The sequence below is a fragment of the Lissotriton helveticus genome, chromosome 6 (assembly GCF_964261635.1).
Source record: "Lissotriton helveticus chromosome 6, aLisHel1.1, whole genome shotgun sequence".
Classification (NCBI taxonomy): domain Eukaryota; kingdom Metazoa; phylum Chordata; class Amphibia; order Caudata; family Salamandridae; genus Lissotriton; species Lissotriton helveticus.
The window spans coordinates 386,942,879-386,959,451 of NC_136067.1; the positions used below are offsets into that span (position 1 = coordinate 386,942,879).

At 41.7% G+C, this 16,573-nt stretch overlaps 1 protein-coding gene across 3 annotated transcripts in view; it reads left to right on the forward strand.

The window, feature by feature from the left end:
- The window catches only part of KIDINS220 (kinase D interacting substrate 220), a 1,022,767-nt gene that overhangs the window by 330,789 nt on the left and 675,405 nt on the right, over positions 1-16,573 (forward strand). For all 3 annotated transcript variants that reach the window (XM_078647833.1, XM_078647835.1, XM_078647834.1), the window contains exon 13: positions 12,433-12,597. In XM_078647833.1, the coding sequence (XP_078503959.1) occupies positions 12,433-12,597 (165 nt within the window). The remainder of the gene's footprint in view (positions 1-12,432; positions 12,598-16,573) is intronic.

Genomic DNA, 16,573 nt, shown 5'->3' on the forward strand with positions numbered 1-16,573 from the left:
TATACAAATATGCTACATAAAAGCCAAACACACAGAAACCATTCCCCCTAGAGCTCATTCTACACACAAACTAGGGGCTTCTATGGCATTCTTAGGGAACATTCCCCTAGATGACATATGCAAAGCAGCTACTTGGGTCACACCACACAAAACACTACTGTGTAGATGTGTAGGCAAAACAACAAGCTAGTGGGGGCCAGGCTATATTTAGAACATGATTCCAAACTACTGCAACAGATACAGGTAGCCACCCCTAAGGAGGTAACTGCTGTATAGTCTATGCATAAGTGTACAATCTGCAGCTCATATGCCTCGAACGGAAAATGCTACTTACCAGTATGCATCTGTTCTTGACGTGTAGAGCTGCAGAGTTGTAAACGCCCACCCACCTCCCCGGATACCTCTATCTGTTCCAGTGTTATCTTACTTAGATACAATACACATGGACATCTTTCTATTTCTCACTACTCCATCTAACCCTACGTGGCAAAAACAATCTATGGCTGGAGTCGATGCCCATGCGCACTGTCGACCGAAAGAGGAGTCACCAACCTCGTGACTACAAGACTTCTTCGAAGACAAAAACAACATGCAAACATCCGAGCCCAACACCAGATGGCGAGCTATGCATAAGTGTACAACTCTTCAGCCCTACATGCCAAGAACAGATGCATACTGGTAAGTAGCATTTTCCTTCTTGTGTCTGAAAGGCTAACATTAGATCATGCAGAAAGCTTAAATCAAAAGCGTTTGAAGTGGGATCTTGTTGACTTTATTATCTCATGGAAAGTCATATTTCCTGCAGCTGAGAGTTTTGCAGTTTTTTGTTGGCCCTACAAGTCAGTATATCGTTCATGTGTTTTAGGGGGGACAGTTAACTGATTAGTACTTACCTGAGGTTACTCTGCAAACCATGTCTAATCACTTTTAATAAAAATAGTGTTTAGTTTAGTAAGAAATGAAAACAAGCCAAGCCTAAGCCTAACGGAGCTTTAAAGTCCAGATTACATATAGCTGACAAATTTGTCCAATTTGGTTATAAGTAGTTCTTCAAGGAACAAATATGGACCCACCAGGCTCCCGACTGGAGGGAACTTGATATCGCTTTTCCTAAATGAACATGGCAAAATGTTGGCAATTAGTTGCCAATACCTCCAAAGACTTTTACAGTGCAGGTCTTCTGGAAATAAATACCCCCACTAACCAATGGGTGCAGCACTTTCAACCACTGTGTGTAGGCTTTCTAGACCCTATAGTCTCAAAACATAATGAATTGAATATAGAATAATAGAATTGGTGGCCTCTCAATCCTAGAGGTTTGTGTGCATGAGGTTAGGTTTGTTATCAGTAGAACTGAGCAAAGAAATTTCCCTTTCATCTCCTACGAGGTCCATGTGGATATCTACAAATTAATCTGGAGTGTTAGCGTCCAATCTGGATTTTATTAATATAGTGATCTGTCCTAAAAATCTGCCCACACCTTGGTCTTATTCGGTCATAATCCTGATTTATAACAAGGGTCATAGATCATACCCTATGTTGGATAGAGCTCCTAGATGAATTCTTCTGCATGTTTTTTGTAAACAGGATCCTGTCTTTGACAGAGGAGAATAACTTCTAGGCTATATATAATACAGGCATAACCCAAAACTTGTTAAGGCCTATCAAAATGTCACACTCTCTCTCCTGATTACGAAATATACATCACCTCAAACAAGGTATTTAGGATTCATGGATCTGAGGACAGCATCTTACAATGTTACTACACAGAAGCTAAGGTCCTGTTTAGACCTTTTGAGTCTTGATAAAAATGTATTTCTTATAACCAAAGGATCATGCCTCACCAACATCCGTTATGCCATCTTTTATTCTTTGCATGCTATGATTTTTTTTCCAATCATGGAAATATATATCTGTCTATTCCAAGGTTTAGAAACTAAGGGATTCAACATGTTTTCACTATTTAGCTATTATTTATTTTCTCACTATTATTTCTCTGCACAATATTCCACACATATGTGAGAAAATTCATGTATTGAATAGCTACCAGTGCATCCATAGTAAGTTGTCTTCCTAAAACAATTTGTCAGATATTCTGCTATCTTAGGCCAAAATTCTGATAGATTGGGGTACGTAAAGAACATAGGTGATCTACATTTGGTTCATGACATCTGAGACATTTATGTGTTGAATCTGGATACATTTGTAAGAACGTATGTGGTATGATGAACATGATGGAGAATCATTAAAGGGTGTTATTAATATCTTCTGCAAGTAGGTGGCATATACATCTAGAATGTAGTTTATTGATTAGTTGTTTTGGTACTCCATTTTTGTTAACCAGTGCTTGATTAGTTATTTTCCTCTTACTGTAATTTCTGAGAAACTGTATGATAATATTCAGAATAATGTATCACTTTCTCAAAATCATGTCTTACTAGTGCATTCTTTCATTACTATGTTAATTCTTAAAAGTTGGTCTTAACGTATGATACAGGCAAATGTTAAATTCTTGGTGAATAGATATAATCTGGTTAAGAAAAATGATCTTGCCTGCCTCATCTCACACATCTTTAATGCATTCAGTAGTATTTAGTATTGTTGATTCTGATGAAACTTGAAGCAGAGGAAAATCTGCATTACTCCATAGGGCACTGAATAAGTAACACGTTAGGTATTTTAGATACTTTTGAATGTCCTATCAAACGTGCCAGCACTACCTTTTTTCCAAAGCATTTCTGACTATTAACCTTAATTAAAACAAATCTTTTGATGACTTGTGATTTATTAACTCTAACAAGAAAATAAATTGTTCCTCATGACATTTTTGGGGTGCAGCCCACTAATATTTCCTGAAATATTTGTATCCCTATTTTACTTTTTTCTTGTGCTTCTGGAAGTGTTCTAGAATTGATAGTTTCTAGAATGAAACTATCAATTCTAGCTTAAGCTTGTGAATCTGGAGCTGCTGAAATAGGAAAAGTAGCAACACTATAACCTTTTTAATATAGTTGACTCTACAATTGAGATAGGTAGATCTTGATTTAGATCCACCAATGTGTTCATTACTGCTGTTTTCTTTGGAGGGACATGTCCCACTAAATATCTAACTTGATTTGTAACACATATTCTAGTCAATAGGTGTGCAGTACTTTCCACTGTAATATTCCGTACCATTTTTTCCCAAAACTTTCTAATATTCTTTCCTATGAGTTGATGCAATGGCTATCAGTTCGTCAGGATAGAGTTTGACTTTCTGAAAAAAAATGTCATGTTTTTATATCCTGGAATCTGTGGATTACCTTTTAGTGAGGCAGCAAGGGGCTCTCTAAACAACAGTGGAGATAAATGGCAGCCCTGTCTCGTTTCTCTATATTTTTCAATTGCTCGCTATGTGAACTGTTGATAATTACTAATGGGTTGGGGTTTTGGTGCAGAGCTTGAATCACTGTTATAAATTGAATTGGATATTGAGATGATATCCCAATTTACTATATATGAGCCCGGAATACCAGATAAAAAGCCTTTTCAAAGTCAACCAAAATGACTCTTAGTGGTCGAGCTGTAACCTTTGCTGAGTGTACACATGCAATAATAATGATAGCAAAAAATTCTGTAACATTTTTCCAAGCTTTCAATCGTTGAGGAAATCTTACTTGTCTGGATGTATTAGATTTTTTAACAAATGTTGTAGTCTACTGGCGATAACTTTTCCATAAATCTTATTGTCTGAGTTTAATAGAGATATTGGCCAATTTTATTACCATTTAGTTAGATCTTTGTCAGGCATGAGGAACATTGCAATTGAATTGTCATACCAAGTGTTTGGAGTATTGCCAAAAATAATCACTTCTATGCAGAGAGCAGTGAATGATCCTAGAGTCTGTCTGTCTGTCTGTCAAATACTTTATCTATTTTACATGTAAACCATCACGACTTGCTGCTCTTCCATTCTTTAATGATCGTATGGCTTCCATGTCTTCCTTTGCAGTGATAGTTTATACCCCCTGCTTAGTTTCGGATAGTTTGAGTACTGTGAGGTTTGCTGAAAAGTTTGATAATTCTTTTCGATTAGTCTGTTTTTCTGTTAGTGGACATGAAGTCACAAAATCGAATACATTGTTTCATCAAAATTTATATTTGCTTTAATGCTAACATCTTGTCACTTTTAACTCTAAGTTTATATATTCTGTCTTGGTGCCTGACTTGTTTTCCCAGTATTTGATATGGTTCCCAGTCTTCATATTTGCTCTGGGCATCTAGAATTTTCCCAGCAAACAGTTTCCAACACATTTTTGCTCTATTGTTCTCTTTGTACCTTTGTTGGCAGGTAATTTTTCTCTACCTTTGTTGGCAGGTAATTTTTCACTTTCCATTCTTTTTTCCCCCCCCTCGCCTTCTGATTGGATATTATTTAATTATACAACCAGGGCTTTTTTTAATCTTAGACTTGTTGAATATCTGCTATGTTCAAATTAGGTTTGATCAATTTGTTCATTTTATTTTTCACCATTTCAAAAAATTCACCATCTTTAATACGTGACTATCAAAAGTGCATTGAGCAAAAGTAAGATTACAAGGAGTTATGTTTTAATACTTAATGTGAACATAACATAATCTGATGGGAACGAGGAGTTAAATATATATCTATAGTTTTTTCAGCTAGATAAATGACACCAGAAAATAATCCATTCTAGTGTATGTAGTATAGCTCTTAGGCTGAAAAATACAACCTGAATTTTATGGATCTGTCTACCACTATGGATCATGCAGATTATAAATCTGTTCCAATTTTTTTTATTGCTTCCCTCATTTTTTATTGTGAATTTGAACGTCTTTTAGTAGACCTATCTAAAGGTTCTAATGCTACATTCCAGCCTCTTGCAGATATATATGGGGATCTCGTGTCAGCTTTTCAACTTAATTTGTATCATCTATTAGGTCCATATATATTTACTATCATAAGCATTATTCATCTAATATTAACTGTGGCTGCAGCCCATCTTCCTGTATGATCCGATGTAGCTGCCAGTAGTCTAAGTTGAGGGATATTCTCCCCATGATAATAGTATCCCTATTTGTTGTTTCCTGTCTTATTACTGATGCAGTAGGCACACACTTTGTGGGTAGTAGTTGTATTCAGCTAAATGGGAATTGTGTCTCATAATATAACATGAAACCTCATTTTTTTCAAAGATTTAGGAATGGATGTTATGTTCAGTCAATAAATCAGTCAGTACTTGTAGAGCGCAGCTTATCACCTGTGAGGGTATCCAGGCGCTGAGTTGCTGGGCTTTGTGGAAAAAGCCAGGTATCTTGTCTCTATCTGAAGTCCATCAGTAAGGCTGATGTTTGGAGGTGAAGAGGGAGGGCGTTTCAGGACTTGGCGGTGAGGTGGAAGAAGGAGCGTCCTCCGCTGTGGCTCCAACGAATGTGCGGTGTCTGAGCAAGGATGAAGTAGGCAGAGCGAAGGTTTCTGGGTGGTTGGTGAAAGTTCAGGCAATGGCTCATGTATGCTGGTCCTTGGTCGTGGAGGTCTTTGTAGGTGTGTGTCAGTAGTTCGAATTGGCATCTTTTCTGGACATGGACCCAGTGGAGGTTCCTCAGGTGTTGGGTGATGTGGCTTTGTTTGGGTAGGTTGAGGATCAATCTGGAAACAGAATTCTGTGTTGTCTGCAGCCTTCTTATGAGTTTGGTGGTGGTTCCTGCCTATAGCGCGTTGCCATAGTACAGACAGCTGGTGATTAGGGCTTGTGTGACTGTTTTTCTTGTGCTTATGGGGAGTCATTTGAAGATTCTTTAAAGCATGTGGAGAGTGTGGAAGCAGGCAGAGGAGACTGTGTTGATCTGCTGTTTCATAGTGAGTTTGCTGTCCAGGATGATTCTGAGGTTGCGGGCATGGTCTTTTGGTGTTTGTGTGGGTGGGTCCGAATTCGGTGGGCCACCAGGTGTCGTCCCGAAGGGTGGGCGGGCAGGGGGGATGGTTGCCAAAGATCAGCACTTTAGCCTTGACCGTGTTAAGTTTCAGACAGTTGTCCTTTATCTAGGCTGCAACATTTTTCATGCAGTTGTGGAAGTTGGTCTTTGTGGTGGTGGGGTCAGTGGAGAGCGAGAGGGTGATATTTGGGTGTGATCGGCGTGGGATATGATGTCGATGTTGTGGGTTCTGACAGTGTTGGCTAGGGGTGTCGTAGGTGGTGAAAAGGGTGGCGCTGAGAGATGAGTCTTGGGAGATGCTGCAGACAGTTCTAGTAGGTTTGGAGGTGAAGTGGGGTAGGTGGATTCTTTACGTGCGTCCCGTGAGGAATGAAGCAGTCCATGTGAGTGTACCTCCCTTGATCCCTAGCTGGTATAGTCTCTTGATGAGTGTGTGGTGGGATACGGTGTCGAACGTTAGTAGAAGTCGAGGAGTATCAGGGTCTCTGATTCTCCTCTGTCTAGTAGGGTGCGGATGTCGTCAGTAACTGTGATCAGGGTGGTCCTGGTGCTGTGGTTGGGCCGGAAACTGGATTGGGAGGCATCTAGCAGGTTGCTTCTCTCCAAGTGTTCAATGAGCTGTTGTTTGATGGCCTCCTCCAGGACTTTGGCGGCAATCGGGAGCAGCAAGATGGGGCAGTAGTTCTGGAGCTTGCTGCGGTCTGGAAAGATGGCTGTGTAGAGGGATTGTTTGAGGATGGTGGTGAGTTGCTGGCTGATCCCATCACTTCCTAGGGTGAAGAGGGGATGTGGCAGGGGCGGTCTATGCTCCACAGTGGATGGAGTTCATGATGGGTGTGGTGTCGGATGTGGTGAGCTGTTCCCATGCGGTGAGATGATGGTCATGGTGAAGATGGTGTCCCAGACTTCGGTGGTGTGTTTGCAGAGCAATCTGGCGATCATCAGGAGGCATCAGAGTGTTTCCAGGATGGTGTCTTGTCAGCGAGGTGGGAGTGGTGCGGGTTTCTGTAAGGGTGGGTGGTCCTAGTTTGCATGTGAAGAGGCCAGCAACAGGTGAACGGTCCTGCTGTGGAATGAGGAGAAGCGAGGCAGCAATTGTTGTGGCGTCCAGGGCTCAGAGATCTGCGGTGGAGTACCTGTGGGTTCCTGGAGAACCAGGGTTATTGGCACTGGGCGCGGCCCAGGTGCGGACGAGTGCAGATGGATTTACCTTTGGTGCGCCCTCTACGTGCCTGCGTTGTGACCTCTATTAAGTAGGTCCTGGGAGGGGGAAGGGCATTTGGAAGGCAGGCGGCAGGAAATGGGTGCGTAAAGCTGGTGGCGGGAAGCGTGAACAAAACGTGCCAAGAGGACCCAAGAAGGCAGAACATGGACTAGGCACTGAGCCTGAAGGCCTGGGAACTAAGTAAAAGAAAAGAAAATGCAAGAGCTAAGTAAATAAAAAGCAATAAATAATAGATAGATGACAAAGCTGGACACAGGGAGGAAGGCGCAGATGACGGGCTACAAGGGGAGCTGGTTAGGACCTGTTTAATGGGGTCGCTCTGTGGCCTACATTAAGGAGATCCTGGGAGGGGGAGAAAGTAAATTTAAGGATTCCGTTAATCTAAACCATCATCTCTGAACAATGTACTTGCATAAATAGGTGCAGATATAAAATTAAGTGTTCTTTATTGAGTTGGTTTGTCCATTTTAGTCAACATAATCTCAGCAACAGTGTAAGTCTGAAAATTCACTAGAATTTTTCCTTGGTTTCACAGGTTTTCACTTGTGTCGAAGGAAGGCTCTCTATGTATTGTTTACGTATTAGCATTCAGATCTGTTGTTGGAGAGTGTTCTTTAACTTGATCGGCATGCCATTTGGTACTAAAAGATTTAAGTTTATACTATATTTCTTTTGTATCTAGTATACCAATAATACAAATATTATTTGTCTAATTCTAGCCCCTGCTCATGCTTTCTCAACACATTATTTTAAATATGCTTTGACCTCCCTGCCCCTTGAACTCATTTGTCTGGTTAATAAACCATTACAATTTTTAATTTCCACTATTTGATCTGCTTGTTGTTGGAACTGGCTTTTAATTTCAGCTAATTGAGTGTTGATATTAACCTGACAAAGACCATTCTTAACTGTGACTGTGTCCATAGTGTCTTGTATGTGCTTTAATGTATTCATAATCTGGATTTGCACGGTTGGTTGTTCAAATGATTTTCCAAGATTGTTCGGGTATCTCTACAACTCTGGTTCTCTCTATAACTTGTATCTCTTGTATCATTATAGGTGCCTTAACCATCGTCTTTGGGCATGCTCAACATTATTTTGATATCCCTTTAATTAATACGTTCCTAGACAGAGTGCCCGGTTGTTGAGTCTCTTTCTGGGTTATTTAGTATCTCGTGCTTCATATTCTGAGAGTCCAATTTACTGTTATCTTTCCCAGATCGCATTACAGATATTTTACCCATAATTATGCTGTTTCTGTCTGCTTTTGTGTTACCTTTGCTAGGTTTTACTCCGCTCAGCTCCAGACCATAATTCCCCTCTTTTAAGCGCTTCTCTTTGGAGATTTCAGTAAAGGGATTTCGAGTTGCCTCTATTGATTTAGTGTTCACCATTTCTACTGCTCTGTGGTCTGTAGACCATTATTAAGTGCAAAAACAATGATACTTTACGGTCTTAATTTTTTTCTTAGAATTTTACTTAAATATTTCTTTGTCTTTAATCTTGCTGTTATTGCCACTGCTAATATACTTTTTTTTTTAAGATGTTATTGATTTTGTTGTATATACATCGTGACTTGTGATCCAGCCATATCAAAGTCTGGTCTTTCGCATCGCCTATTTACTTTTCTTTTGTGTAAGCTTATGATCACATTGTTAGTTCGTAACTTAACTATATTCCTATCCCCCCATGAGTCAACTATATGTGGTACCAAAACACAGAAAGTCCCTGAGAAAAGACACAATTTGCGTCAGAGCATACCCAATCCGGGTTGAGGACATAAACACCTCAAATTTAGCTTTGCTGTGTTTTGGTACTGCTATTACCCTGTCCCTATTGTAATTTAGGGTACCTTCCTCTTTGTTACGATTCAACTATATGTGGTTCGTATGGGTTGAGTGCTTGTTGAGTGCAGCCAGTATTAGTGTTGGGTATGGGTATGCCACTGCTATTATACTTGTAGCCTGTTGTCTGACCCTGGCTCCCCAGCGCGTTCAGTCTTCTTAAGATGGTTTACCTATCTTTTTAAAAGCCCTGTTAACTTTACTTGTGTATTTTTATGCTATCCTAGTATGATTAATACTTTCTCAAGAGCTGCAATTTCTGTTGAACTTGTTTGAGGCATGTATTTAATATTTGAACATCCGAATTCCCCCTCAAGCTTTGCCCCTATGAAATGACTCTCTTCAAATATTCACATGCCTCTGTCCCCTCAAGTTAATCCGGGTGAACCAGCCTATCATTCCTTTATTGCCAAAGACTACCAACCTTTCACAGGTCTCCAGTTTATCTAGGGTCCCGTATGTGTAAGCTCACTACTGGTCTCTCAGTATGACACTCACACATCTCACCTTGCTTCCACAATTTCTGTGGTGAAGAGAGTGTCTATCCACCATCAACACTTACACGAGTCATCTCCCCCAGGCCGGAGGAATTGAGTGTTGGTATGTTGATACAGCACTGCACAATGCCATGCCTGCTGCAAACCCCATAAACTCCGCCACCAGCTGCTAATTTTCTCCTGATCCCAACCACACTTACCAGCAAGACGCTTGCTGGACGAGGTAGGCACTGGATGCAAGGGGAATGTAAAAAGTGGAGTCAGCAAAATATTCACTTTAACTGCCTACCCCCAAGCCCAAAAATATTCTGCTCACCGTAGCAATACAATACACTACAAGCTTTATTGATTTAGACTTCTACCGGGATCAACAATATAAAACAGTATTACCGCAACCATACCATAAAAGTGTTATTGCACACACTGGCGTAACGAAAAGTGAGGGGGCCTCCCTGCACGGTACTTAATCAAGAACTCTCCGGCCAGAGAGCAGTGCCGAGGGTGCCCCTTGGAGCTGGAGGCCCCCCCCCCCGCACCACGGGGGATGCGGGGGCCTGTGTTACGCCCCTGATTGCACATATCCACACATTAAAACAAATTTATAAACGTTTTCACAAATTTAAATACATTGTAACATGCATATTCATTCACTAGAAACATTATAAGGTTAATCGTTTCATCAGCTCTTGTTAAATTAAATCTAAAATATGAAGGGGTTAAATATTGATGATGTGCTGCAGAAACTGCAGGTCAAATATAAAATGCATATCTTAAATCTTGGATCCGTGCGCAACACAAATCACACTGGCAATTAATTAGTTAGTGTTATTCCAGTGCCTTTTATAGGTATTAAATGGTAGCACTCCCAGCCCAATTAATAATGTTACATGCCTAACTCTGATCTTGGGTGAATAATACATATTTTCAAAGGTGATTGCCATCTGAACTAGTGGGTGATGACTTATATCATTTGAGATTCGTACAGTGATTGATGTCACTTTGGAGACTTCATCTTGGAATCAATGTTTTTAAGAAAAGTTCAATTTGCGCAGGAGTCCAGGTATATAAACATTCCATCTTGCATTTCAGTTTATTTAAGAACAATTCTAGGTGTTCCTTAAAAGTATTTATTTTTAGGGATTCCTGCCTCCATATATCTCTGAGTATACATAAAATAAGTTATAGGCCCATTGAACAGTTGTAGCTATTGCTGTGGCAAATAAACTAATAAGATCAAGTTCTAGTCTGATGAGGATGTATTCTCCATTTAGAGCTCAGATATATATGCATTCCATTCTGACCCTGGAATGGGGATGGATAGTAGGGATTTCCTAACCCCACTGTGAGTTGCTTTCCTAACCCCACCGTTAGACGCTCACCATAGAATTAACATGTAGTTCTATTATCCATTACTCGTTTTCTTTCTCTACACTTTTGCAGCTGAGGTTCAACATGAGCTGCAGTAGCAAGCTACTTCAGCCTTTCGCCGTCTCCCCAGCCCCCGATTCGAATCACACCAGTAAAAGTTAACATTTGCTTAGAGATGTAGAAATTCCTAAATATAAAGAAACTCGGAGGGAACACGAAAGGGCCTGTGACTGTGGGAAAGTAACAAGACACCCTATTAAAATCACAGCAGGATGAACAACTGCGGGCATACTTTAGCATAAATTGTTTACCTCCAACAACATGAGGTAGTTTCCATGGCTACAATGAGGCTACACTGCTTGACCAAGGGTAGTCAGAAAACTCTTTATTTTCTTTCTTAACCACACGGCACAGATGAAGAGGCAAGAGTAGCAGTCTATTAAGAGTGACCTCCAATCCTCTGTATGCTTGGCCTCTTTATGGTTTGCATAACAGCTGAGTGTTGCGACATACAGTAGAGCACATGTGTTTATGGCATCCTCTGTTGCCCTAGTTTTCTCTACATGTAGCCTTTGAACCATGGAGGCTGATTTGCCTCAGTGTTGTTGTTTTCTTTTTCCTACCTTTCCAATGCCAGGCCCTGGGCTTGATTCTCTGAGTTCCTGAGTGTTTTCGTCATTGCTGGAATTTGGTTTTCAGTAGTGTGGACTCAGTGTTCACTAACACGCCAATATAACTTTGAGGGTACAGTGAGCTTCACTAATGTGTTTTCTGTTGTTGTTTGTTCTAGTTCTCTCTGTCACAAAAAATATTTAAATTCTGCTTTGTGAATTTTAATAATATTGAAATGATTAGGAGTGATCTGGTATGGCTTTTTCCACTACTGTGCCCAGAGCAGAAAGTGTGTCCCTTCTACCTCTCTTTTTCTCATGTGGGTAGAGCAGAGATAAAGTATTACGGCCAATGATATCTGTAGAGTTGGAGGTTGGAATTCTGGTTGGCAGGATGGAAGTCGGCAAGGTTGCCCCTGAGCCACATCCTTCTGCATTTGGCACATTTAAATATAATAAGTATAACACAGGAGAAGTGCAACTGGCATTGCTGTCTGATGTTTGTTTTTTGCCACATTTTTAAACACTTGTGCTGCTACAGAGTTGGAAGTGAAGTATTTACAAAGTCCTTTTTATGCTTTGTACCTTCCAACGCATATACATTTTGACACACTGTTATGGACCACCTAGTGTGAATGAATTATCAACATCCTGTTAAGACTAAAACATTATTGCGATTTGTACCTTCCAACGCATATACATTTTGACACACTGTTATGGACCACCTAGTGTGAATGAATTATCAACATCCTGTTAAGACTAAAACATTATTGCGATTACATTCTTTTGTGACTATTATAATGGTTTATTAAATTGCAGTGTTGTTTTCCAGTTATGGACACTGTTAATATATCTAACTAAGCCAATAAGCCTTCTAATGTTTCATGGTTGTAACAAAGGGTGTTTTCTGTTAGTTACATTTAGTTAATGTTAGCCTTTTTCTCTTATAGGGCACTTATCCCCTACAGAATCTGATGGTGACATGTTGGGATACGATCTGTATAGCAGTGCATTGGCAGATATACTTAGTGAACCTACCATGCAGCCACCCATCTGTGTTGGGCTGTATGCACAGTGGGGAAGTGGCAAATCATTTCTGCTGAAAAAACTGGAAGGTAACATTAATTGATGTCGTATTTGCATGGGTTATATGATGCATGTGAACATCTCACAACCAAATATTTAATTTTCATGTTTTTATGCAGGAGCTTAAACATAGACAACGAGTCCAACAAGTACAATGAGTTCTGACATATTTCAAAGTATTTTTTTACTTGTTTTTGTACGTTCTAAATGGAATGCTATTGTATTGTAGTAAATCATACTACTGACAATGCTGCAAAGTTCTCCCAGTGTGCATTTGCTTCCTGAGCTCCCTATGAGAGAGCATTATTGATTGTTTATTGGATGCTGTTTGGTCTATATGGGGGATTTTGAAAGAAGTGCTTTCGGTTTCAAGATGTGCTTCAAACATGGTGCAGTGAATGTCGCTCTGCATAACCATCAGTTGTTGAATATGAGGATAGACATAGTTAGGCATACATACCATTTTTAAGAGTGATCAGTATCCTAAAGTTGAGATACTCATAGCATATGGATCAGTTGAGCCCACCATGGTATATGCTGGAGTTTACCCTAGAATAATACAAGCCCAACGTCCATGGAGGCACTGCTAGAAATGAAGATGCACAGAATGTGAGGTCCACCTAGAAGCAATAAAGGCCCATTACCTCTGGAGGAACTGTTAAGCAAGTGAGGTGTATGTTAGTTACTTAGGTCTATGAGCCCAAACTTGAGCTCTAAAATTGCAGTCTAAGCAAGTCAGTGGGCACCATAATAAATGGGTCCACCTAGAGCAGGCAGTGATGCATTTTCAAACCAAGAGAGGGTGATGGAATTTCAAAGATTGCTGCTTCTTTTTCGAACGTCATGTCCCTTCACAGTCAGGATGGTAATAAAACTGTTAGGGAGGATTGCTTCATGCATAGCAATCATGCCTCGTGCATAGTTGCATATGCATCCACTACAGTAGTGTTTAACAAGGCAATGGTCACAAGTGGATGATCAATGAGAAGTCCTGGCATTAGTGGAGCAGTGTTCAGCAGAGTTAAAATGGTGGAATGAGAAGTACTTCATATTGGGCAGGGACATCTCTCGACCCTCTACTGCAGGTGACCATTACCATGGACACAGCACTTGTGGACTGGGGTGGGGCAGCTCCACCACATGACTATTTAGGATAACTGAATGCTGGATCAACAGGGTTGCTATATCAACCTCCTGGAATTTACAGCAATCCAATGGCCACTAGAGTATTTGACCACTTAATGCAGGGGAAAACAACCCTCAAAGTCAGACTATAAACTACCATGTATTATATTCAGAAATAAGGTGGGACCCTTTCAGCACAACTCCCAGCACTAGCTCAGAAAATTTGACATTGAGCCCTTCTCACTTACATTCAGTTGTTAGAAAAACCTCTGCTTAAAGCGGACAACAACTTTGTTGAGTTACTGAGAAGCACACATCAACAACTAGGGAAGTCCAGACGTGGACAACCAACACTTCGGTACTCCCTCGTTCACTCTGCGACCATTCCCCGGTAATGCTGGAATTGGCGTATCCTAGGGCTTTCTCATGGCGTTTGCCGGCTGGTGCGTTATGCAACCAGGTTTTTTCTGTTCAGAAGTATGGGCCGCTATTGAGGACTATTTTGCCCTGAACGTTTGTTCTATCAAATCACTGCCTGTGCTCTGGGAGGCCTTCAAGGTGGTCATCGGGAGGGGGGAGGAGGGGTGGGATTTGGACTGCTAAGCAAGCGGGCATATTAAGTGCTATCCGTGCGCGACTTGCAAGGCCAAGGCTGGAGTCTGTACTAGGAGCAATGGAGATTGAATTGTGTGAAACCGACGACAGGGGTATATTGGCGGGAATACGAGAAACGTTCTTCGAGTACAACAAGGAGGCAAAACTTAAAATTCATTGCCTGAGCAAGGAGGCAAAAGCCTGTCGATACAGGGAGGGAGAGCGCCCGAGTAGGTCATTAGCACTACTTATTAGGCCGCACAAAGCGCATGATTTAGATTGTGAGTCTCATTGATGGACAACTCCAACACCACACGAACCCCACTGAAATATTGAACACGATGGCTAATTTTTACTCTGACCTCTACACTACTAAATCACGGCCACAATCAGATCCTTAACCTAGCATTCTCACCAGGTGTCAGACTGGATCCATAAACTCTGTTGTGTAAGCTAAGACTTTGGCATAGATCTACAAGGTGTGCTTTCCCACCTACAGGTGACACATTTGTGAATTTAGTTAAATGCACCAGCGATTAATGTTATAGACCGGTTACTGTAGCCCCTCAGAATATTATTCAATATGAAATTCCAATGGAAATAGCGGTATTGCTTTTGGGTTACTAACAATCCCTATGAAGTGATCAGGGGCAGCTTGGTAACAGTACTAAACCTTGTTTTGTTATTCACTCTAGCACACACACTGTACTAAGAAGAATGAGCACGTTTAAGTAAAAAGTATTTTTGATGCATGAATCTTATCTGGATTCACATGCTGTGCATTATTTTGCCATGAAGTGGTTGGGTCCTGAACTCTCCTCTTGTATCGTAGTCCTTCCTCTGTTTCCTTTTTTGTTTTGTTTTGGGGCGGTGACCGCTATTTGGTGCCTAGTCTAACCTTTCCTGATGTCAGATGCCACTCCCTGTAAGCCTCTACGCTTAGTTGCCATCTTCAGATTATTTTTTTCCACTGTTGGGTCTATAAGCATTGCTGAAGGCTCTCCAATCACCGAAAGAAGAGGATTATCACGATGATTCGCCAAAGAAAACTACAAAGTTCTGGACAGAAACTGTTGATACTGGGAACCGATTTTTGAAGAAATCAGGGGGGTTTCCACAGAGAAGTTAGTACTAAATTACACACCGAAAGAAGACCGGAGAATTCACAAGCAGTAGGACCCCTGTTCCTAGTGATATGGAGAACACACCTTTTCGATTCTGTAGGGAGTATCTGATAGAGACTTCTAGCTGCAGATTCCTTACCTTTGATTTTCCCAGGCATCAGGTTGGATCTGAATACTTTTGCTGAACAATACCCCTCGCGTGCTCCATCGGGTGGCTCCATTCGGCTCTGCATGATGTCGTTAGCGTTGGCCATGATGTTGCAGTGCCTGTATAGGTGCCACCCAGGCGTGCAGACGTCAGTTCTTTTCTTGCCATGCCAGTTTAGGGCCTATCTGAGAAGAGCTAGCCCTCTGCCCTTTTTAGCAGTTTTTTTCTCAACGCTTTGTCAACTTCTGTATTTTTTAGATTTTGTGTGTGAGGAATGTCTTCGAGGAAGACTGGATTTTAGTTGTGCGGGGCCTGTCCCTGCACGATGTTGGTCACTGATCCCCACCTTGTATGCCTATGGTGTCTCAAGCGCAACCACGATCCGAAGTTGTGCTGGGACTGTCAGGCCAAGGCCCCTAAGACCTTGAGGGAGCAGAATTTAAAACTCCTTGCAACCTGACAGCCGACACCGTCAAGCGAGACTCCTCGGAGGTCCCGTTCCCTTTCGAGAAAGAGGAGGTTGTGGTACCGCTCCTGGAGCCCAAAGTGCTCTTCACGCCACTCGAGGTCGTCAGGACACTAGGGGAAGAGGAAGAAGAAGAAGTCCAAGAGGACTTCGTCTTCACCTCGGATGTCGTCGGTCGACGAAGGAGGTAAGAAGCACCGACGCTCTAGGCATGGTTCTGCGAAGCCGTAGCCAGGGTCGACTTCGCACCTCCCACCTTGAGCAACCGCTCAGAATAAAGACTTTTACGAGGCCATGCGCTGCGTATTTTAGCAGGCCGACCCCTCTGGTGAGGCCTGTCTGATTCGACGCTGTCTGCTCTGGCCACGGCGCCGGTGTGGCCTCAGGGATATGATAACGCTTGCCGTGTCGGCCCCAAATTCCGTGCCTTCGGTACCCATATGCGGCACCAGCCCCATCCTTATCCCAGACGACACGGAGCCAGAGCGACGTTGCTTGGCGCTGATTCAGACGTCGATTGAACCCAGGCGTCCTGTGTTGTCCTCTTT